The sequence below is a fragment of the Perca fluviatilis genome, chromosome 14, assembly GCF_010015445.1.
Source record: "Perca fluviatilis chromosome 14, GENO_Pfluv_1.0, whole genome shotgun sequence".
Lineage (NCBI taxonomy): Eukaryota > Metazoa > Chordata > Actinopteri > Perciformes > Percidae > Perca > Perca fluviatilis.
Genome location: NC_053125.1, coordinates 12,283,932 through 12,306,305, shown reverse-complemented (window position 1 = coordinate 12,306,305; position 22,374 = coordinate 12,283,932). Strand labels below are relative to the sequence as shown.

At 41.6% G+C, this 22,374-nt stretch overlaps 2 protein-coding genes across 3 annotated transcripts; one reads left to right on the top strand and one right to left on the bottom strand.

Moving 5' to 3' along the window:
* Nucleotides 1-11,806: 11,806 nt before the first annotated feature.
* plin2 (perilipin 2) lies at nucleotides 11,807-15,583 on the top strand. 2 transcript variants are annotated; one of them, XM_039821361.1, is made up of 8 exons: nucleotides 11,807-11,875; nucleotides 12,111-12,157; nucleotides 12,481-12,676; nucleotides 13,067-13,149; nucleotides 13,392-13,677; nucleotides 14,295-14,473; nucleotides 14,693-14,809; nucleotides 14,937-15,583. In XM_039821361.1, exons 2-8 carry the CDS (start codon nucleotides 12,128-12,130, stop codon nucleotides 15,384-15,386), a joined length of 1,341 nt encoding a protein of 446 aa, XP_039677295.1. In that variant the 5' UTR covers nucleotides 11,807-11,875; nucleotides 12,111-12,127; the 3' UTR covers nucleotides 15,387-15,583. The 2 variants fall into 2 exon arrangements, with proteins under 2 accessions (XP_039677295.1, XP_039677294.1); XM_039821360.1 differs by having other exon boundaries at nucleotides 12,478-12,676.
* A 315-nt stretch (nucleotides 15,584-15,898) lies between these two features.
* On the bottom strand, nucleotides 15,899-18,084 carry cdca9 (cell division cycle associated 9). The gene is made up of 10 exons (XM_039821362.1): nucleotides 17,864-18,084; nucleotides 17,625-17,756; nucleotides 17,472-17,512; nucleotides 17,332-17,383; nucleotides 17,153-17,205; nucleotides 17,016-17,077; nucleotides 16,848-16,931; nucleotides 16,635-16,716; nucleotides 16,208-16,294; nucleotides 15,899-16,087 (listed from the first exon to the last, which is right to left on the bottom strand). Exons 1-10 carry the CDS (start codon nucleotides 17,973-17,975, stop codon nucleotides 16,043-16,045), a joined length of 750 nt encoding a protein of 249 aa, XP_039677296.1. The 5' UTR covers nucleotides 17,976-18,084; the 3' UTR covers nucleotides 15,899-16,042.
* Nucleotides 18,085-22,374: the final 4,290 nt, after the last annotated feature.

Sequence of the window (22,374 nt, the reverse complement as noted above, 5' to 3'; positions counted from 1 at the left end):
TTGTTGTTTTACATCTTTAAGCTACGCAAACGGGGCTAACGTTTCTGGCTGGTGAGAAGAACGATAAATTTCACATCTATACAGTAAATATGTAGCTACAGCCGGTTAGCTTAGCTAAGCACAAAAACTGGAAGGGAAACGGCTAGCCTGGCTCTGTCCAAAAGAAAACAAAATCCACCCCCCTGCACCACTAAAACTCCCAAATTAACATGTTACATTCCAACAGAGCCAAGCTCTGTTTTCACTTGCTTTCAGTCTTTATGCTAAGCTAACCATCCAGCTACATATTTACCATACAGACAAGAATGTCATCCAAGAATTGTTCAACCTATTATATTTGCTTTTAGAAAGAAAGTTGAACAGTTTCTTTAATTTCAGCCGCCCGATTTACAACAGTTGCCAATAAATATGAATTGTTCCCTTTGTAATAACCCCCCTAAATATGTGTCAATGTAGATTTCATTCTCTCATAACAAGCTGCCTGTGGTTTCTCTCTTATCTCACAAATGTAATCAACCAAAATGAAGAGCTAAACACTGGATTCCAACGCTGCTTTGTTAACTACTCATTGTCCTGATGGTAAAACAACACACAAGAAAGGCTTAATTCTCTTCTTCATGCCCCGCCCGCTACATCATGTGGACCCAAGTAACATGGGCTTCAGTTGGAACGTGGACCATGTGTTGTCAGCTGTGCACCAGTTGAGGATTTAGCCTACTTTTTCACAGCATTAGATTTAGTCACAAGTATGAAATGCATTAGTCTTTCAAGTTAGGCACCCAGCGCTGCCAACCTTGTGCCATTTAAGGTCAAGAGGAGTTTTATCTGAGATCAACTGGATAGAATGAAAGAGTTCATACTCTTGGCCTTTTCTGGCGTATGATTGAAATCTGCTGTTGTTTCTGATTTACCTTGATGAAACCCATGTCATCCCTTTCCGGCTCCAATAAAAATAGCGGTTCCCACTGTTTTTGTGAAGATTGTATTTTTCATGCAATTTAATGAAGGTCTGCATTGTATCTTTGGACTTGAATGCCTCCCACACCTCCTAGATGTGTGTCCAAAAACAGGTCAAATGCAGGCCTGACCTGGCGTGTTTCACTTCTGTGAGTCCAGTAGCCTAAATCAACTGTACTCACAAACTGTAACAGAAAACCTATTTTGTGGTGATTCCATCATATTTAGAAATAAACTATATTTCTCCGTGATTCAATAAGCACTACAACAAGAATGTTCCGCTTCAGTGAGAAAGGAATTTTGTATTACAGTATAATTGACAGCTGGGGTCGGCAACTCCCCTTCCTTTTGATCCTATACCTTCATTAAAGTAAGATAAATTAAGTTATTTGAAGCTCAGCCCACAGTGCTAGTGCATTAGGACTTGCTTGTCGCTTTTGAAGCTGTTCAGGGTCACCATAATGACAATGTTCCTAGAAAATGTCATCTGCCCTCAGCCAAGCTCAAAGAGCTGAGGGAGATGCCCTTTGAGAGCCACACAATAGTACAGGTATGTATGGTATGAGCTACCTGAATTGCTGCCTGATATGCAGGCTTAAATCCATCTTAATCTATATTAATACGCTGAGCACAGGAATGTAAATGTTTATTTCGCCAGGAGAGGAAAAGAAATCTTTAAGATTGAGGTGGGGGTTGAAATCATTTCCTTTTTCCGCCTCAGGGTTAAATTATCATCCTTAATAGCTCCTTGAAATTCAAAGCCTACCTGCTCATGCCACTCATCATGAAATATCCAGTGTCTTTGAAAGAGCAGAACAAGCCCCTTGTTGAACTTTGACCAACCCCGGCACCCCAAGAGCACCACAGACACCCCACAAAGCCAGAGCAAGCAGTAGATAATGCTTCAAGACATGAATAGTTTACATTCACTGTGACTGGCGGTGCACAGCTAAGCCACTTCCTCATGTTACAAATGCTGTTGATCTTGTTGATGGACATGTTCAGCGGGACCATTCACTCAAGGCTCCTATCAGCAGAGTTGCAAAATCACTGCCCCGAGCGCAAATGTATTTTTAGGGACTCTACGAGCTTAAATAGCATCTGTCAGTTGTTTGCCCAACAGATCTTACGGGGACTTTTCTGCGTGGGAAGACAAATAAGAGGTTGAGGCAACAGCTAATGACAGTCTTTTTAGCTGAGATCTTTTGTTTGAATGCAATGATGGGCTGGATGCAAGATGCTCAATGACACTGTTTTACGCTTAAGGGGCTTATTAGAGGCAGCTACCACCTTTTTGCTGTGCACTTCATATGCATGAACACACAAGCATGTCAGTATGACTTTACAAGTGTAAAATAGGGCCACAGTATGTACTGTACATGTACATGTGTGTGTTGGTTTCTTAGCTAAACATACTTGCAGCAGGTCAGTGCCCCCCATATGAGTAACCTAGTTGTGTCCCTTTGGCTGACACCAAACATAGCTGTTTGACCAGTGATATTTGGCCTCAGAGTCAAAGCGCTGCTTGTCAAAGAGAGGGCAGGAATTTGACATATACCAGCTAGAGAAAAATACCCTTCACAGGACACTAGCTAGCTTGTTTATTTTGCATTAAAAAGGCAGCTAACAGATTTTGAGATGCAGTTTTTTTTCTCCCAAAGCTACGAAAACTACATGAATAAATAAATACTTTTAGGAAATAGATTTTTTTTTGTACAAGAGTTAGATGAAAATATCGATACACATACTAATGTGTATCTGTTAAATATGAAGCTACAGCAAGGTACTCTATATCCACGATGTACCACTTCCGGGACTGTTCCGTTGCCGCCGGAAATTCCGCCAGATGACGCTCTTTTCGGCCCAGACGTCAGTTTCCTTCCGCTTTCTTTGTGTTGGAATTTTAAACTCCGGTGGATTTCTGAGGACTATGGTTAACTGCTCCTCAGATCTCTGCAGGGTAAATCCAGACAGCTAGCTAGACTATCTGTCCAATCTGAGTTTTCTGTTGCACAACTCAAACAACCTTTGAACGTACACATGTTCCAGCAAAACAAGTTCCTTCCTGAGGCTGTTTTGCAGCGGCACCATGGCTCCGCTCGGCACTTAGAGCCGCCCATGACGATTGTGATTGGTTTAAAAAAAGAAAATGCCAATAAACCAGAGCATGTTTTTCTCCCATCCCGGAATGTTGTGTGGACTAGCCAGACCTTCCTCCGCAGCGCTGTGGAGGAAGGTCTGGCAAAGCGACACTAGTCCAAAGGTAACAAAACACACCAGCACTTTCAAAGCTTATTACGGTTAATTCTGCAAGGCAAACAACACCTCTGCTGGTTTCACGGTGAAAACACGACTCTACGAAGTCACTGCATCCGGATAAAGAAATAGCTTGTCACATAACCCCCAGGTAAAAGTACATTTTTACACCTTGGTTTTTATACGAATTAGATATATCGTGTTAACTAGAGGTGGTGGTATTGTATTATATGATTTTGTTACCTTTGGACAGAGCCAGGCTAGCTGTTCCCCCCCTGCTTCCACTCTCTATGCTAAGCTAAGCTAACTAGCTGTAGCTTGTATCTTTAGGGTACGAGAGTGGTATCAATCTTCTCATCTGACTCTCGGCATGAAAAGCAAATACGCATTTCCCAAAATGTCACATAGATGTCACATGTAACATAGAGCATGCAAACACCTCAGAGTGTTGTTGTTGCACCTTGTTATTATGGCTTCCAGTCCCCCGGCATGCAGTTTACCGCCACTTGGTTGCCTTTCTCATCTGCCCCTGATTGCCTTTACGGCTCTGTGGAATTTGGCACACTATCTGTGTGTGTGTGTGTGTGTGTGTGTGTGTGTGTGTGTGTGTTTGTACGTGTGTCTGCTCATGCTGCTCATAGCAAGACTACGGAGGAATCGAAAGCCCTCGCCATAGCTGGGCCACAGTGTCCCTGGGAATGCCAGGCTTGCTAAGGGTACAGTAACCTGTGTGTCTGTCAGCGCAGATCTGTTTCAGCTGCAGGCATCGTGTTCCATCAGGCATGTCATATCCACTGCGTGCTGTCTGAGGGCATCATGCCACAAACCGCCAGTCAGAAATGCAGACAGTGGGCACAACACTCTTCACACTGTTGCCAGTGATCAGTCAGCTTGTCTGAGAACCCAAGGGTATAGCTTCTTTTCTTTCTTTCTTAAGGGAAGTATCTAATTACATACAAATCCTAGCTTACAGCTAAAACCAAATATGCTGCTGGATGAATATTCATGAATTTGACTTAACCATTTAGTGATAAAAAACTTTCAATGAGTTCCTAGTAAGAAGATTAAGGCATCACACTACACAAATCCAGGATTTCCTGTCATCTGGTGACAGATTTAACCTGAGATACAGTATCTGATGTATCCTCATTAGATTTTCCAGTGATATTACAGCTCAGCAAAGATCTGAAGAAAATAATCAAGCGGCTGTTAAAAAAGAGACAGAGCAGCTGAAAAGGACACTGTTGTGTTTTTGGATTAGGGTGTCTATGTTTTCACTAAATCCACTGCAGAGTGATAGCTGGCAGAAGAGTTGAACGGCGTCATTTGGGGTAAAGAGGACTAAACATCCCCTGGGATGACTTTCATCTACGAGGATCCGGCAAATAAGTACCTAAGTACGTTTTTCACATTTTCCTTCACCTTAGGTCTTCATGCTATTTTTATTTTTTTTTTTTTTAAACACCATCTTTAATTCTCTCCTACAAAGGCTGAGCAGTACTACAGAAGCAGTGGAATTAACAGAATATGGTTTAACAGGTCTTTGCAAGGCAGCATCTAATTGTCATTAGATCATCTTTAACTTTTCCCTATGTTGTATGAATCTCATCAGTTAGGTAATACTTGCATTGTAATTAGTCAGGTGTTCTGTAAGGCTTTTGGTGGATGCCCGAAAAACATGTGTGCTTGATATTGTGTAAGTACATCACAATTCATGACTCATCTCCTTTATTTCCTGGAATATGAAAAAGAAAACTAATTGCTGAATGGAGATGACAAGCATTGAGGGCCATGCAACATTTAAGCATAGCAAGCTCGGACCTCACATTCTGCGAAATTCTGCTCCTGTCAGTGTGGTTGATTTAAATTTCAGCGTCTTGTACTGTGCTGCAGACCACTGGCTACCCATAGAGACCACCTGGGCAGAGGTCTGGTTGGGTGCGTGTCTTCTGTTGACAACGCATGTGTGTAAGAGAAAAAAAGACTCAGCTGCCACTTGGTTCCCATTACGACTTGCCCATGTCCAAGCCCCGCTCCCTTGGTTTCTCCAAACTTACGCACGTCTGCATGCCTCAGGTACTGTTTCAGAGGCCAGCTGAATCTCCGTCTGACAGAGAGATTGCAAAGGAGAAGCCTGGAGAGAAAGCAGAAATGTAGCAAGGGCCCATTTCCCACGTTGTTCTTGGCTCCCGTCTGCCCCCGAAGACTTAAGTGAACACTTCCAAAACAAAGAGATTGTCTGTGTAGGTGCCCAAATAGCCATCCCACGCATGTATGCACACTTGCACACAGAAAGAGACACACTCACGCTTGGACATGAAAAATGTTATTCTAATTCCTTCTAAGTGCCTATTTAAGCAGCTGTTTTCTGTAAACACTGGCTCGGACAGCAAAGCTTGGACATTTGGTTTTAGATCATTCTCAATTATATCATAATTACCAGCACTCGGTCCGGTTGTCAGCAACAGCACCCAGAAAATATAGCTGTGAATTGCTGCCGCTTTGCCAGCACAAACAGCCGGCCTGCTAATCCCAGCACGGCTCTGTGAAAATGGGATATTGTCGAAACATGTCGGGGTCATGTGGGGAGGTGTCCGACCCACACGACGGATAGCCTTCTGTGGTCAGTGTCTCACCTTCCATCTGACCGGCTTAGCAATTATATCTGTGCCTCACAAGTCAGCGGCCAGTGCAATGCTTTTCCAACGACGCAATGCAAGACTTTTTTTCTGTCCTTCCTGAAAAAAATCATTACTGAAAATCATCGAGGTGGAAGTGGGTTAGGGTGTGTACACACAGAGAATCTCATTTATAAGCATATACTGACCTTTTCCCACAGTTTTCACCTCGGATAGTTGCTGACTCATTTTCTGTCTTGATCCTCTCAGTGGGAAATGTAGACCGTTAACTTGGATGTCTTAGCTAATGAGCCGGAGTCATTATCTGAGGATTACATCGGACAGGTGCGCAGAGCCCTGCTTAACTAGACCCTTCTCTTGTCTATTTATCCATACTGTAGCTACATCTGCTGTTACTGCCCCGCTAAACACACATTGTTGCGTAGATCCGTCGTTTATTAAAGGCTGAAGTAATGGTTATTTCAAGAGGGCAGGCATTAAGATGTAATTTATGTCTGCATGCACAACCTCTCCAGCTCAGAGGTTGAGGGTTGAAGCTGGGAGGAACAACAGTGCCAAATTTAGCAGCAGAGCTACAAAACGTTTTGTGTCTATTTTGGTCCCAGATGTTGAAATTCTGGTGTTAATTCACTCTGACAATAAGAATACAGCCAATATTGAGTCCACCCCTTATTTTTTACAGTCTATGGTCCACCCCTACTTGATCAAAATGACAGCCAGACATTTCTCGACGGTGGCAGCATTATTCATTTCATGTCCTTTTTCCATGTTGGTCTGGTAATATTGGCTATCATTATACTGTATCGTGTTTTTCCATTGCCTTGTTTGCTATTGTGCAAATGTAATAAAAAAGAAATGTTTTAATTCTAAACAGAACAGAAAATGCATTCTTTTACTTGACTTAACACATGCAGAGATAAAAACATGAGTGCCTTTCAGCAAACAGCTGCAATCATGACTGTGTCTGCAAAACATCAGTGATATTAATTAAGATTTTTTAATCATCGATTTGTCTTATCATAGGCTACAACTAAACAAAAAACACACACTGTTGCAGGAGACTGTCTGGCTTCGCTTAAGGCTGCTGTATTCAATATTTTTACATTATCAATAGATCACATCGTGAGTGGTGAGTTCCCTTTAGCTCTACAGAGCTTTAAAGCAACTTTTAGCTCATTGTTTGGTGTTTTTGGCCCACAACTTTCCTGTTTTGGTTCCCTCTCATAGTGAAATAGTTGTCCTTTTTGGCACAATTGTATTTTTTTTATTGCAGTTAACTACAATAGCTAATTCAGGTGGTTGGTTCCTGTGTTAACTTTCAGTCAGGCTGATAGAAGTGTTTAGAATACATTTTTTAAATGTATTCCAAAAAAACTTAAGGAGGTTTTTCCTGATGTGTTGTTTTACCATCCTCTGCGTTTACCGAATCTCTACAAAGGAGGTGGCGAGAGCAAAGTTAGCATGACCCACAGTCAGACTCAGAAGCCACAGTTATGAGGCATAGGTTGTAAAAATACCAAAATGTAATTTAGTGTGACTCATAATCCCACTGTATTAATTGAATCCACAGTGCCCTGTTACAGGTTTGATGGACAGTCCAGCAGACTAGTGGCCAGTGCTCAGGCTACACTGACTGACAGCACATGTATTTAAGCCAGCAGCAGCGTTTGAGGGTTGAGTTAACCAAAGCATACCGCTGCACCAAAGACATGTCACTTCCTTTCTCCTCTGCTCCAAAGCCACATCCCTGCCTCTTTCCTCATGATCTAAAGAGCATGAAAGGACAGCCACTCTCCCACTGTCTCTCTCTTTCTGTCTGCGCTCTTTCTTCACGCAGCGCCTCTTTACTGTGTGTGATCCGGAGGTGTGACACTTTCCCAGTAGCCCACAGGTATCCGTTACCCAGCCAGGAGCCTTGGCACGCTGCCCACTGCCCTACCTGTCTCGGAGGGCACAATAGAGGGAATGCCGTGTGAGGATCTCCTCCCGGCCCGGCCAGACTCTGTAACCCCTGCTGCCACCTGCACACCAGGGAAACAGGAGGGCAGGGCATCCAGGACTGATCTTTTTTTTTTTTTTTTATCTTGACTCTCTGTAGAATGAGAGACTTACCGCCTCTGTCCTGTTCTCCTGGATGCATGTTGCTTCATTGCTTTACTTAAACCAATGCATTCCTAATTGTGCATGGTCATTCGAACCAAATAAAAAATCTTAAAAAAAAAATTGTATGATACAATATGTATGACTAGAATGGCCACAATTATTGACCTGAAAACCAAAAAAAGTATTACAAGAGGTGACAAATAATGGAAAGATTTGGAGAAGACACAGGCTATAGTGCCAACTGCTTCTGATGAGTGAGAACTTTCTCTACTTTGGTGTCATCTAGTGGCCTAAATCTGCAAATACTAGAAAGTACGCTCAGTCATACTACATCAGCAATGGGCACAGAACGATGACTGGTTTGGCGATCAGGTAACCAGTGATACTGTCATAACTGTACATTGTTATTTAATTTACTGTATTTGAAGTATTATATATGATCTTAAAGTCAGTTGCATTTATTAACACTTAACTGGGTCCTTTAATTTCAATAAAATGACTATTGCTAATAGGCGATATCGTCTTATCTATGGAGAATAAGGGAAAAGCTAACTAGCATGCAATCCAAAAGCTCAGTTAAATAGATGGCCTAATTAGATTTGAATACATTTCAGTCTCTGTTCTCATGTAAAAGGAGTAGCAGCATATTCATTTTCAGTCTTACTTCATTCATAGTCACTTGGCATCCTGCTCACACAAAATGGTTTGTTATTGTGAACAAAGAATGAATTCCAACATCGAATGATTCTATTGCGAAATGATCTTCCCTGAGAGCAGACTCAAAGTGTGGTCTGATTTTTTTTAACCTTTTCACTTTCTCTGACAGACTGCAATATTCTCAGGTGATTTCAAGGCAAGTTAGGACACTGAACCAAAATGACCCTGACTATGTCACTTTAAATTGTATTTACACAAGGTGGTGGATCAGAGTACTGCTCAGCCACGTGCATGGACATATTTCTTAACTAAACTGTAGTGGTTTCATTTAGTTGTGCTGTTCAAAAAGTATATGATAACATCTGAACTTTGACATTATAAATATATATATATATATATATATATATATATATATATATATATATATATATATATATATATATATTTGTAATGTATATATGGGACTAGTCTTTTTCCATGAATGTGTACAAGTAACCCTAATGTGTGACCGTAACCTACCCCAAACTAGATTGGTTAGGCTTAATCTGGGAATTTTGCTCAAACAATTAACATTAGATTTCTTCAAACCTGGGCATAGACATGCTAAATGCCCCACCATATTTCCTTCATAGGAGCAAGACACAGACTTGGTGGTTCTTTGTCCTCTTTGTGGTAATTTTGTGTCTCTTTGTGGTAATTTTGTTTCACTATGTGGTAATTGTGTCTCTCTTTGTAGGTGTTTTGTATCTATTTGTGGTTGTTTTGCAATTTGCAGGTGAAGGCCAGGGAGTCCCCTGACACTGTGAGGATAGGCCTGATCAGTAATCCATCCAAGCTCTAAAGACAGTGATTTTTCTATAAAACTTTAAACTTCTATTAATCAGTTTGAAACTGATTTCAAACACACACAAAAAAAGTTTTTTAAAACACAATATGTTCCCCTATCCCGGTTTAAACAATGTTGACCCTTGGGTGCTTGGGTGGCCTAGTGGTAGAGCGACCCATATGTAGAGGTTCAGTCCTCTGTATAAAAGGTTTGGTTCTGAACTGCGCAGTATCCGGCACATCATTCCCCCTCTCTCTCCCCTTTCATGTTTAAGCTGTCCCTAGTAAAGGCCTAAATGCCAAAAAGATCATCTTTAAAAAAGAAAATCATGTTGACTAATAACTGTAAACCAAATATTATACCCCTGAAAACCCAATAGAAGTATTACAGATTTCAACATGCAATCCTGATGAGTCATACTTTTTGATGACCTGGTTGTACTTTGCTTGCCATCACGTCACATAAAGGCTGATCAAGGTAATTAAAAAATAAGACGTGGACAATAAACTATGAGCAGATCAATGTCCAGGACAATGTGGTATCTGTGTGCGTGTGTGTGTGTGTGTGTGTGTGTGTGTGTGTGTGTGTGTGTGTGTGTGTGCACGGGCGTTGGACTGGGGGGGAAAATGGGACTGAGTACCCAGGGCCCTCATGTGAGGAGGGCCCAAAAAGATGCTACAATGAATAGCTGTGGATGCAGGGAGGGGCCCATAGAAAATGCCTTTCTACAGGGCCCAGAATTTTGTGCTACACCCCTGCATGTGCGTGCGTGCGTGCGTGCGTGCGTGCGTGCGTGCGTGCGTGCGTGCGTGCGTGTGTGTGTGGAGTTATAGGCCTTAATTCTTTATATTACAGTGGATTGTATGAATCACAACTAATTAAACATCTCCTTCTGAGGATTTCCTTTCGACAGAATCTTATTAAAAATAAGAGTCTCTGGTTTACTGCAGCCAACATTTTCATATGGGGTCTATTTGAGTTATATACAAGAGCTGATAAATCAACAGGATCCAGGACCTCAATGTGTTAGACAACTGCAGAATCTGAGCTAAGCCCATTTTTCCTCATCTGGCTTCCAAATGTGTAGTATAAAAGGCAATGCCTTAATACTTAATATACATTTTAAATAAGGCACAAATTCTTTGCAGAAAAGATCACTGACACATCGGAAAAAATATTGAAGCGCTCTCAAATTTGAAACAGAGTCATCTGGCTCTGATGAGCAACTGGCAAACAGACCTGTTCCTCTGTGGGTACACCACTGACGTAAGGTACTATTCAGGCCATTAAGTTAAGTAATCAGAAATGTATTAAGGGAGGTGTTAGGTTGGTCATGGTTAGGGGGATCGTTTCTGACTTGCCCCCTGTAACTCCTAACTCTGTCTTTTAAGATACACCTTTAGAGTTCTGGGGGGGCGGGCATGCTGCGGGGCGATTGGTGGACGGGGCAACTTCACTGCTTCATTCATACTAGAGATGTTCCGGTACCGATACCAGTATCGGTATCGGCTCCGATACTGCCTGAAACGCTGGTATCGGTATCGGGAAGTACTGGAGTTTATGCACGGATCCGATATCACGTTATAAAGCTCTAAAGAAAATCTGCGTTAAAGTAGTTTATTTATGTTCTTTTTTCCGTTATAACTGCCTGTCAAACTGGATAATAAAAGAAAGTTCTGTGGCATTCATTGTTTGTATTTGTTCATGTTTCACAAAGAGTTTAACCTGAGCCAGAACGACAACAAAGATAGAAATAATATCACATCCATACAGGGATAGTAGTATACAGTTGTTAAAACATAATAAAATATATGACACACTGGTATCTGATCGGTACTCGGTATCGGCCGATACGCAAGTTCAGGTATCGGAATCTGTATCGGGAAGCAAAAAATGGTATCGGGCCATCTCTAATTCATACCACTTTATTTTATTTGCATCCTATTTTCACCCCAACCCACCACACTTCACAAAGTGCTGTCCTCCGTTTTCTGTCTTTTGGTGTGCTGTTTGCCATCTCTCTCTCAAGATTTCTTGCAATCATTCCCATAATGGCATGACAGCAAGTATACAGCTACTACTAAGTTCAACATTGTCCTCAACTAAACATTATTTGGTAAAAAAACAACAACAAAAAACCCAATTGCTGTGGATAATCAAAAACATAAGCCATACAATGTTACTAAAAAAGCCTACTATGTTAAGAAATCAGACTGCTGTTATGTGTAATAGCTTGTTGACCGAGACGGCTGGTCTGAGGAATTCCCCCGCAAAACTTTTACCCGTTTCACCTTTACCCTAGAAACAATTACCGTCGCTTACGTCAAAGTGTTGCGCTACATCTCGCGATAATGATAGAATATAAATACAGCCGCTGTCCCCCTCACACGTCGTATCAGTCAGCTCACTTACAGTTTGGGTACGCTTGCAACTATCGGTGAGTCTTTACCTGTTTCTCTTTAAAGTTATACTTTGTAAACGGCTTTACAGCTAATAGTCAAGTTGTTTTGGTAACACATTTACGGGACCTTTTTATGATGCTATGAGGACAGACAATACGGAAGTAGACCTAATTTTTGTTAAATCCTCGTGTGGGGTTTATCGAGAAAAAGTTGCCATGTTTGTGTTCATGTAAATAGAGACCTTACATGTTTTGTCTTGTCTTTCTATAGGTTTTGTTTCAGCAGACATGGCAGCAGCTGCAGTGATCTCTAATCAGGTGAGTTTACTAGCACTCGGAACCGACAAATGCTATTTAGCGAATATTTGTTGGAATGTGACATTTTAAAAGACAAACTACTAGGCTATAGAAAGTAATGATACCCAGTCAGAATTAAGAGAACGTGTTTTACCCTTTTACTTTTAAATGTTTGACTCAAAAGTCCACACAATATTACGTTGTAGAAAGTATGGACAATTGTCCAGTTGTCTCTATTATTTCTCTGATGTTATTTAAAAACGAACTGGAATAGAAACAGAGTGTCCTTATTTAACGGCACAGTCACGTAAATATGAAACTATTCTCTTTTTATTTCCTAGCAGAATGTGGTGGAGAGGGTGACCAGCCTTCCTCTGGTGAGCTCCACCTACGGCTTGGTGTCCAGCATGTACTCCACCACCAAGGACCACCACCCTTACATCAGGAGCGTGTGTGAGGCGGCGGAGCAGGGAGTCCGGAGCATCACCTCTGTGGCCCTCACCACTGCCTCGCCCATCATTGGCAAGCTGGAGCCTCAGAGTAAGAACCCTTGAGCGTGAGGTTTTTAGATATCCTGCTAAATCCATCTGTAGACGTGACCTCAGAGTTTATAGGATGTCAAAACAACATCCAATGAGGCCGACGTGTGAGGGTAATTACTGTATGTGCTGACCAGCTGAGTCACACAGAGCTCAGAACAGGAATGTCGTGTCATGCTGCTGGCTCTTACTCATCTTGATCTTTCACCTACTTTTCACTTGAATCATAATAACCCTAATTTGAGCCACAACAAAAGTTTGATGTACAATTATTTCACTCAAAGGTACATTTAATCACCTTTTCTCCCTAATATTTTCTGATCCAATCTTTGTTTCAGCTTGCATTATAACAGCTAATTTACTCTTTATTTATTTTTTTTGTTGCCTACAGTTGCCATTGCCAATGACCTGGCCTGTAAAGGTTTGGACAGGATTGAGAATACCTTGCCAATTCTTAACCAGCCACCTGAACAGGTATGTACTGGATTAATGACTAAAAGCTAGCACAATCCTATTCTGTCAAAAGGTCAGAGCAGTTATTCTCAAGCCAAATTGCACAATGCCGTAACAGACAGTTGATGTGTTAATCTCCTGAGGGTCTAGTCATGACCTATGTCCTGTCTTTCTCAACTTCTGTTTTCTCACCTACTTTAAAGTCATACTTTGCCAGTCAGTTGAAAATGTATTTGCTCATGACTTTTCTACCCCCTTCCTAGATTGTCTCCAGCGCCAAGGGTGTGGTAACCAACGCGAAAGATGCCGTGACAGGCAGAGTGTCCGGTGCCAAGGACACAGTCTCAGGCACTCTGAGCAGCGCTGTGGAAAAGACTCGGGGCGCGGTGCAGGATAGGATGTACAGGACCCAGGCTGTCGTCAGTTGGAGTGTCAGCACAGTGCTGGAAAGCAGAGTGGCCCGGCTGGTGAGCAGCGGAGTGGACACGGCCCTCAGCACCTCAGAGAGTCTGGTGGAGCAGTACCTGCCTCTGACAGAGGACGAGCTGGGTGAGTGGGGCCAAAAGTTACACCACCTACATCTTGTGTAACACGCAAAACACAGAAATCCCATTTATCACATGACTCCATTTAACTGGTGTGGTGATCGGACCACAACTAACGATGCACCTTTTTAAAGGAAATTCTTGCCGTTTTGGCTTCAAATGATGTTTAAATAACTAAAATACAAATAGGAAAGGCTCGTGAGATTAGGCCTGTTTTTTGTAACAAGCTGTATCAAGGGTCAGTTAATAACGAGCGGCTGGAGTATGTTGATAGCGATGGATTTTGTCCAGTTTCCAGGAAAACAGGACTGATTATGCTCTTCTGAGAATCTAAATTTGCATCACTGGCCAGTTTTCCTCCATCGTTAAAAGAGTTGTTTAGAGAACTGTCACATGCAGAAGTGTATGACAAACAATCCACTGTTAGTTTAAATCTATCCGTTTTTTAAGGGATTAACTGGTGAAAAACTACATTTTTCACAGAATTAAGGCCTCCAGCTACTTTTAACATGCATAACTCTGCAGCATGTTAAAGCAAATCTCATAACAGAACTCAAGTAATCATACGTTGTTTGTCCTCATTTTTAACGTGACATTTCATGTTTCCCTCCCTTGTGACAGAGCTGGAGGCAAAAACCGTGAAAGGCTTTGACAAGAACGAGCCGAGCTACTATGTCCGCCTTGGTTCTCTCTCCACCAAGCTCCGAAAGCGGGCGTACACCAGGGCCATGACCAAAATCCAAGATGGCAAGCAGCGTAGCATGGAATTAATTTCTGAAGTGAACTCCACTGTTGACCTGGTGGGTCTCTTAGTAGCAACTAACATAACTTTAGACAAGCTTTACAAGAAGGTTCCTTAACATGAAATGGGGACAAAACTAAACAACTGCATACTAGTAACATAGAAAGAAGCTGACATTTCCATTAACATTCTACCCTAAAGTGGCTTATAAAAAGCACGTCATTCATTTTACCGGTTACAGACAGAAAACTTACATTTAAAATGTTTGTTTTTCTAGATTGAATATGGCAGGAGGAATATTGACGGGGCTAACCAGATGGTCAACAACAGGCTTAACTCCCTGTTGGCATGGAAGTCCAGTGGTCCAAACCAGGAGACTGGTCACGAGGCAGAGGTAAGAAGGTGGACAGCACAATGCGTATTGATGCAATGAAATAACTTGATACGTGGGTTACAACACACGTTTCTTTGCACTGGAAGTTTGTCAAGTTATTTATATTTTTTTCATCTCCTCCACTTAGGTTATCGAGTCTCGCACCTTGACCCTGGCCCATTCCCTCACCCAGCAGCTCCAGACCACCTGTCTGGTCCTCGCCTCCAGCCTGCACGGCCTCCCCAACCACATCCAGCAGGAGGTGCTCTCCCTCAGCCGATCTGCCACACACATGTACAGCAGTTTCAACAAAGCCATGGCACTGGGAGATCTGCCAGACAGTGTGCTGAGCAGCAGCAAAGTCCAACTGGGCAAAATTAAAAATTCCCTAGACAACGTCATGGATTACCTGGTCAATAACACGCCGCTCAACTGGCTGGTAGGTCCTTTCTACCCGCGGATGGAGCCGACTGGCGCACCGGCTTCTGCTGCCTGCAGCACGCAAGCTACGTCCTCCAGCTCTCCCTCCAGCCAGTCACACCGAGAGGAGCCCACGGAAGTTGAGATGAAGTCACTAAATTCCCAGCAGTACAAGTGATCCATCACAGCTTAATGTTCCAAGTTTTTAAGTAATGCACTGTGCTTTGTCGGGAAAGATGACTATAAGGTCTCTATAGTTCCATGTCAGTCATGCCATTTTATAATCTTTAATGTGTAATTCTTGCTGAAAATCACTTGTTAGCCAGTCTGGCAGAGCCTAATAATGTACTTTCTACATAAACTACTGGAATTCAAGTTTGTTTACTGTCTTCCCTGCTTTAAACTGAATTTGCATCTTTAATGGCTTTAAAAGTAATGAAATATTTACTAAGACTTTCCTAAGTCATAAGACCTCAAATACATGGTACTCTTAAAGAGCAGACAATCATAAGCCTGTCTAGGATACAATGTACACCTGTGCTATGCCACAGTAAACTGATTTTACTGAATTTATTCAAAATCACTACATATGACTTATATTAGTTATAGGCACAAATTGTTATAAAATTTGTAAACTATTCAATCCATTTTTAAAACCTGATTGGTATGTCATTTTATAGACTAGAAGCAGTAAGTAAAAAACAAGCTTTATTATATAAATTTTTTAAACTTTACAGCAAAAGCACAACTTTTACAAAATACATTCAACAAAATTCATTTCAATATAAAAGTTATCAATCCAAATGGAGCATCGTGGTCACAGTGGATCTTTACTCATTGATTGCAGCGACTTCGGCTTGCCAGATAGTCCATCAGCCTCTGGAAATCCAAAAAGCAAATTGTACATTTTAAAAATGCTTTTGCCAAGTCCCTTGTTCTGAAAATGAGAGTAACACTCAGAAGTCTGGTTTTAAACAAAAAAAAACAACTTTGCATTACCTTGAGCTTCTGCATCTGGCAAATTGCCACATCATCCAGCAGGTCCAAGTTAATTTCATCCTTTGTCTCTTCAGAAAAGCACACAGTCTAGGAAGGAAGATAACCTTATGTAGAACACATACACGTTCAGGGAATCCGATAATATTCCAGGTCTTTTTTTAAACACTTAAAAACTAATTAGACGTAAAGGAAGACCTGTATATTCCACAAAACTAATTATGGCAGTGGGGAAAACCCGTCTCCTTGGGTCTGGAAGTGGTTCACTGCTTTATTCAAATGCCTTTATTTTTAAGAGCATATAGTCTTACAAGGTTTGGACAAATTCCCTTGCTTTACGTAAAATGAAACCTTGCTTAAGCGCTGGTACCAAGTGACAAGGATAAAACCATAGAAATAAAAATCATTCCGTCTCTGGATAGACCAGTACCTGTCCTTGTGCTGTGGTAACCGTGACGTGTGCAGCAGAGCCTGCCATTGAACAGTGCAGATCACCAGCAGAGACGACAGACCTGGGACAGCACAATATTCACAAATCAATAGTTTGTTAAATATGCTCGTACAAGTACAATTCAAAACAAATATAAACCATCCTTATGCACCTATCCTTGAACATTTCGTTTTGCTGGAGGCAGTAACCGACCTGAGTTTAGGTTTGGTGGGTACGATCTGGTCATTGGCCTTGGTCAAGCGGCCCCGAGTTCTTTTGCCAGTGAGTAAGGGCCCCCTGTAGCAAATAAGTACAATTTAAAAAAGGCCTCCATACTAAATACATTTACCACATGTATTACAACAGCACTTACAATCTTACCCGAGATTTCCAGTGCTGTTACTACTACCTAATGTTCTGGTCGATTTTGTCCCCTTTACTCCCTAAAAAACAAACCAAATATCCATAAACTGATAACCTTTATTGATTGGGCAAACATTAACTGCTACTATACTTACCTTAGTGACCTTGGATGAGGACTTCTGGGCTGGTTTAGAATCAGTTGATTTTACTTTAAAATAAAATAAAAGATTTATCACAAAATAATTTCAAACAATTAAGTGCCATGCATGCATTTAAAACTGATTTTCATGGTCAAGATAAAATGTAGGCTACTATCAGGGTTTAATAACTTCACCTCTTTTACTGCGTGCCCTCGCGAGGGGCTGCCGCATCTCAAGGGACTCACTCTGCGAATTTCGAGAATGACGCCCGTTATATTAAAGAAGCACCTCTGGGTGGCAGCAGTTAGGACTTCAGACAACGGACTCGACTCACCTTCATGGCAATGGACACGTCACTTGCTGAGATTCCCTCCTCTAACAGAGCAGACAGACAGGGCGATGAGAAATGAACACGATGAGAAGGTCAGACATCCTTGGACGAGTCCGTCATCTTAACTTGTCTAAAAATATGAGGAGGAGGACTCACCTCTTATCAAATCCCCTATTAACGTGTTCTGAAGTGAAGGAAGCATCTTCATCAGTTCCACTTTGAAGACTTTGTCCACGGTTGACAACATGTTCTCCAGTTTGGCTTCTAACTCGTTCATACGCTCTTGTGCTGTCAGGAAAACAAAGTCCGCCATTTTTTTAAATTTTTTTTTTAAGACCAACTGGTGCAGCTAGAGCATGGGGAACCTGACATTTGACCTGCAGTTACTATCAAACCTTCTTTCTCAAACTGTTGAATGAAAAGATCCAGTCTGCACCGTCTCATCTCCCAGTCCAGTTGTTCTTTAACGTGGGCTTTCCCGGCGTTTTTCGTCCGCCTCGGTGGCATCCTGTCCTCTCAAAGTCAGCAGCGGCGTGGGGAAAATGACTCCGCGTCACTTCTAACCTTTAAATGCTACCAACACGCACCTGCGACCATTTAACGTTCAATTAAGATACGTGCAACGCATGCGCGATGAGGTTCCCCCCCAAGTGCTACATATGCTTGGCGGATGGATCTAGCTTTTTATATGTTAACATAGGCTATAAACATCTGTCAAATATTAGCTACAAGGTACTTTGAGATAAAGGTTTTACATGCAAACAATAGAATATAGTCAGTTATTTAAAAATATATAGGCCTAGGATCCATTAATTTGATTATTCATCAAATTGTTGTTAAACACATAGCCTTAGTGTGTATCAAATCATCTTATATTTCTTCTTCCTGAATTGTATGACAAGTCATTATAAAATGTTACTAATTAGAAATGATTATTTGCTGATAGTTTGTGAGTTTATGTCAACCATATAAAATAATATATAAACATAATGGATGTCATATATTGCACATATGCTACATGATTCATCTTCACTATCTTAATGAGGCACATATGACTCACAATAGGTAAGGCCAATATCAGCATAACCGGATTATTCACTATTAGTCACTATGTATTTCACTATTAATTAATTTGTTCATTAGAATATGGCTATGTAGGTGTAATTACAGTATGTACATTTGTAAATAAAAAAATAGAACAGTATGGGTGGGAACAGTAGCCTATTTGTGAGATGAACTGGTCATTTTCCACACGTAGCCTATCAGAGTACAACATATGAAGTTCCTGCCGTGTTTACAAGCATTACTGATGTAGGCCTAACTTTAACTTTGATCAGTGAGGGAGTTTTACAGATGCTGATCAGCCTTCAACTCTGCAGCTGCATGTTTTATTTTCGTCACTAGCCTACGCTTGAGCGTGCGCCCTGATGACGTCACATTTGTAAATCCCAAAACCTCTATGAATGAAGACATCCCTCGCCGGGTGCGGTGGCGCGCGCCTGTAATCCAAGTTACCGGGAGGCTGAGGCTGGAGGATCGTTTGAGCTCAGGAGCTCTGAGCTGCAGCGGACTATGCCGATCGGGTGTCCGCACTAAGTTCGGTATCGATATGGTGCTCCTGGGGGAGCCCGGGACCACCAGGTCGTCTAAGGAGGGGTGCACCGGCCCAGGTCGGAGACGGAGCAGGCCAAAGCCCCCGTGCCGCTCAGTAGTGGGATCGCGCCTGTGAATAGACGCTGTAGTGCAGCCTGAGTAATACAGCGGGACCCAGTCTTTTTACACTCTTTCTACTGTTCTACACACAGCTGGGATAACACACGCGCTCAACAACAACGTTACACTATGTTACCGCAGCTTCTTTATTTCCTTGTTCCCATGGAAACCTCCAGAAACCTGTTGCGTTTGTGTGTCCTCCACCGCCTCCAGCTGGACGAGAGGAGCAGTGACATCCTCACACCAATTCATTCTCCGCTTTTCTTAGACTCACGTTTCCGTTTACCTTTCTCATTTCTGTTGTCTCATTCAACGGACAGAGCAACTAAATGAACTAAATAATAATGTGATCATGTCTCCATGTCTAACAGATACACAGCATCACAGTGCAGCACTGTCTTTGCTGTGTGTCTGCTTGTTGTCATGATTGTCCTGTGTGCATTGGGGGAAAGCAACTAGTAATAGCCTACATTTGCTCAACTACTGTACTTAGGTACAATTTAATTTTTATTTGTATTACGATTTTTATACTCTAATCCGTTAGGCTATATCTCAGGGGCAAATGTTGTACCTTTCACTTCACTATCTATTAGACAGCTTGGCTATAGGTTACAAGGTACTTTGAGATAGGTTTTACATACAAAGAATATAGTCAGTTATTCAAAAATATATAGGGTCCATTCATTTGATCATTCATCAAATTGTTGTTAAACACATAGCCTTGTAGTGTGTATCAAATTATCTTATATTTCTTCTTTCTGAATTGTCTGACACGTCATTATAAAATGTTACTAATTAGAACTGATTATTTGCTGATAGTTTGTGAGTTTATGTCAACCATATACTGTAAAATAATATATAAACATAATGGATGTCATATATATTGCACATATGCTACATGATTCATCTTCACTATCTTAATGAGGCACATATGACTCACAATAGGTAAGGCCAATCAGCATGACTGGATTATTCTCTATTGTTATTCACTATTATTCACTATTATTCACTAAACCCACGCAAACATGGGGAGAACATACAAACTTGACACAGAAAGGCCCTGCCCTGACCGGGGATGGAACCAGAGCTTTTCTCTTCTTCTCAAAAATCACTTTTTACGAATTAGGAAATATCACAGTAACATTTCAAAGCAAAAATCAGTACACATCTTTTACAAGTTTGAAAAGTTATTTAATGAAATTGTTAATCCTGATGTTGATATGAGACAGACATCCACGCACGCACAGGGAGAGAGAGATGTCATTGGATTATACACTCTATACTCACAATTGTATGTTGGAGATCAAATGTGACAAACTCGAGGCCCGCGGGCCAAATCCGGGCCCCTCGCAGATTATGATCCGGCCACATATACATTTAGGTTTACAATACATTTTGGCCCACCTAGTTTTTGTCACTTTTTCTGACATTTTTGTCACTTTTGCCGACATTTTTGTAATTTTTTCTGATGTTTTTGCCACTTTTTCCAACGTTTTTGTCCCTTTTTCCGAGGTTTTTGGGTGCTTCTTTTCTATGATGGCTGAGGAGCTTTTTCCTGACTTCTTTAGGACTTTATGCTGACCGAACTGTAAGTGAGAAGACTATATGACACATGCAATAATACAGTCAAATATATTTTACTTTTTCAATTAAATAAAAGCCTATCAATAAACTAAACACGTCTGGCCCTGGATGTGATTCTTATTTTACAGTGTGGCCCTTAGTGAAGTTGAGTTTGACACCTCTGTTGTAGATGCTTAAATGTAATTTAGATAAGTAAATGGTAAATGGAAATGTGAGTGGAAATGTGAATCAAAAAAACGGAGAATGAATTGCTGTGAATTAATTGTTGGTTGCTCCTTTCCTCCAGATGTAGGCGGCGTAGGACATATAAACAGAACTGGTTTCTGAAGGTTTGCAAGAAAATAAAGAAGCATGCAGTGATCTTCCATGTCACCACTGTTACATCCCCAGTGACATATGTTCCACATATTGTCTTGTTATTGACTATCAGAACAGGCCTCACTTGTAGGCCTATAACATTTGAAATGATCAGTGTTTTGTAAACAGTTATTTTTCCTGAAGAGAAATGTAGAAATAAGAGATAGGACTATAGTTGTCTATTGTGAATAAATTGCAGATATTAATGTTTTGTGAGATGAACTGGTCATTTTCCACACGTAGCCTATCAGAGTACAACATATGAAGTTCCTCCCGTGTTTACAAGCATTACTGATGTAGGCCTAACTTTAACTTTGATCAGTGAGGGAGTTTTACAGATGCTGATCAGCCTTCAATATTTTCGTCACTAGATGCCGCTGGAGCGTGCTCCCTCATGACGTCACATTTGTAAATCCCAAAACCTCTATGAATGAAGACATCTCTCGCCGGGTGCGGTGGCGCGCGCCTGTAATCCAAGTTACCGGGAGGCTGAGGCTGGAGGATCGTTTGAGCTCAGGAGCTCTGAACTGCAGCGGACTATGCCGATCGGGTGTCCGCACTAAGTTCGGTATCGATATGGTGCTCCTGGGGGACCCCGGGACCACCAGGTCGTCTAAGGAGGGGTGCACCGGCCCAGGTCGGAGACGGAGCAGGCCAAAGCCCCCGTGCCGCTCAGTAGTGGGATCGCGCCTGTGAATAGACGCTGTAGTGCAGCCTGAGTAATACAGCGGGACCCAGTCTTTTTACACTCTTTCTACTGTTCTACACACAGCTGGGATAACACACGCGCTCAACAACAACGTTACACTATGTTACCGCAGCTTCTTTATTTCCTTGTTCCCATGGAAACCTCCAGAAACCTGTTGCGTTTGTGTGTCCTCCACCGCCTCCAGCTGGACGAGAGGAGCAGTGACATCATCACACCAATTCATTCTCCGCTTTTCTTAGACTCACGTTTCCGTTTACCTTTCTCATTTCTGTTGTCTCATTCAACGGACAGAGCAACTAAATGAACTAAATAATAATGTGATCATGTCTCCATGTCTAACAGACACACAGCATCACAGTGCAGCACTGTCTTTGCTGTGTGTCTGCTTGTTGTCATGATTGTCCTGTGTGCATTGGGGGAAAGCAACTAGTAATAGCCTACATTTGCTCAACTACTGTACTTAGGTACAATTTAATTTTTATTTGTATTACGATTTTTATACTCTAATCCGTTATATCTCAGGGGCAAATGTTGTACCTTTCA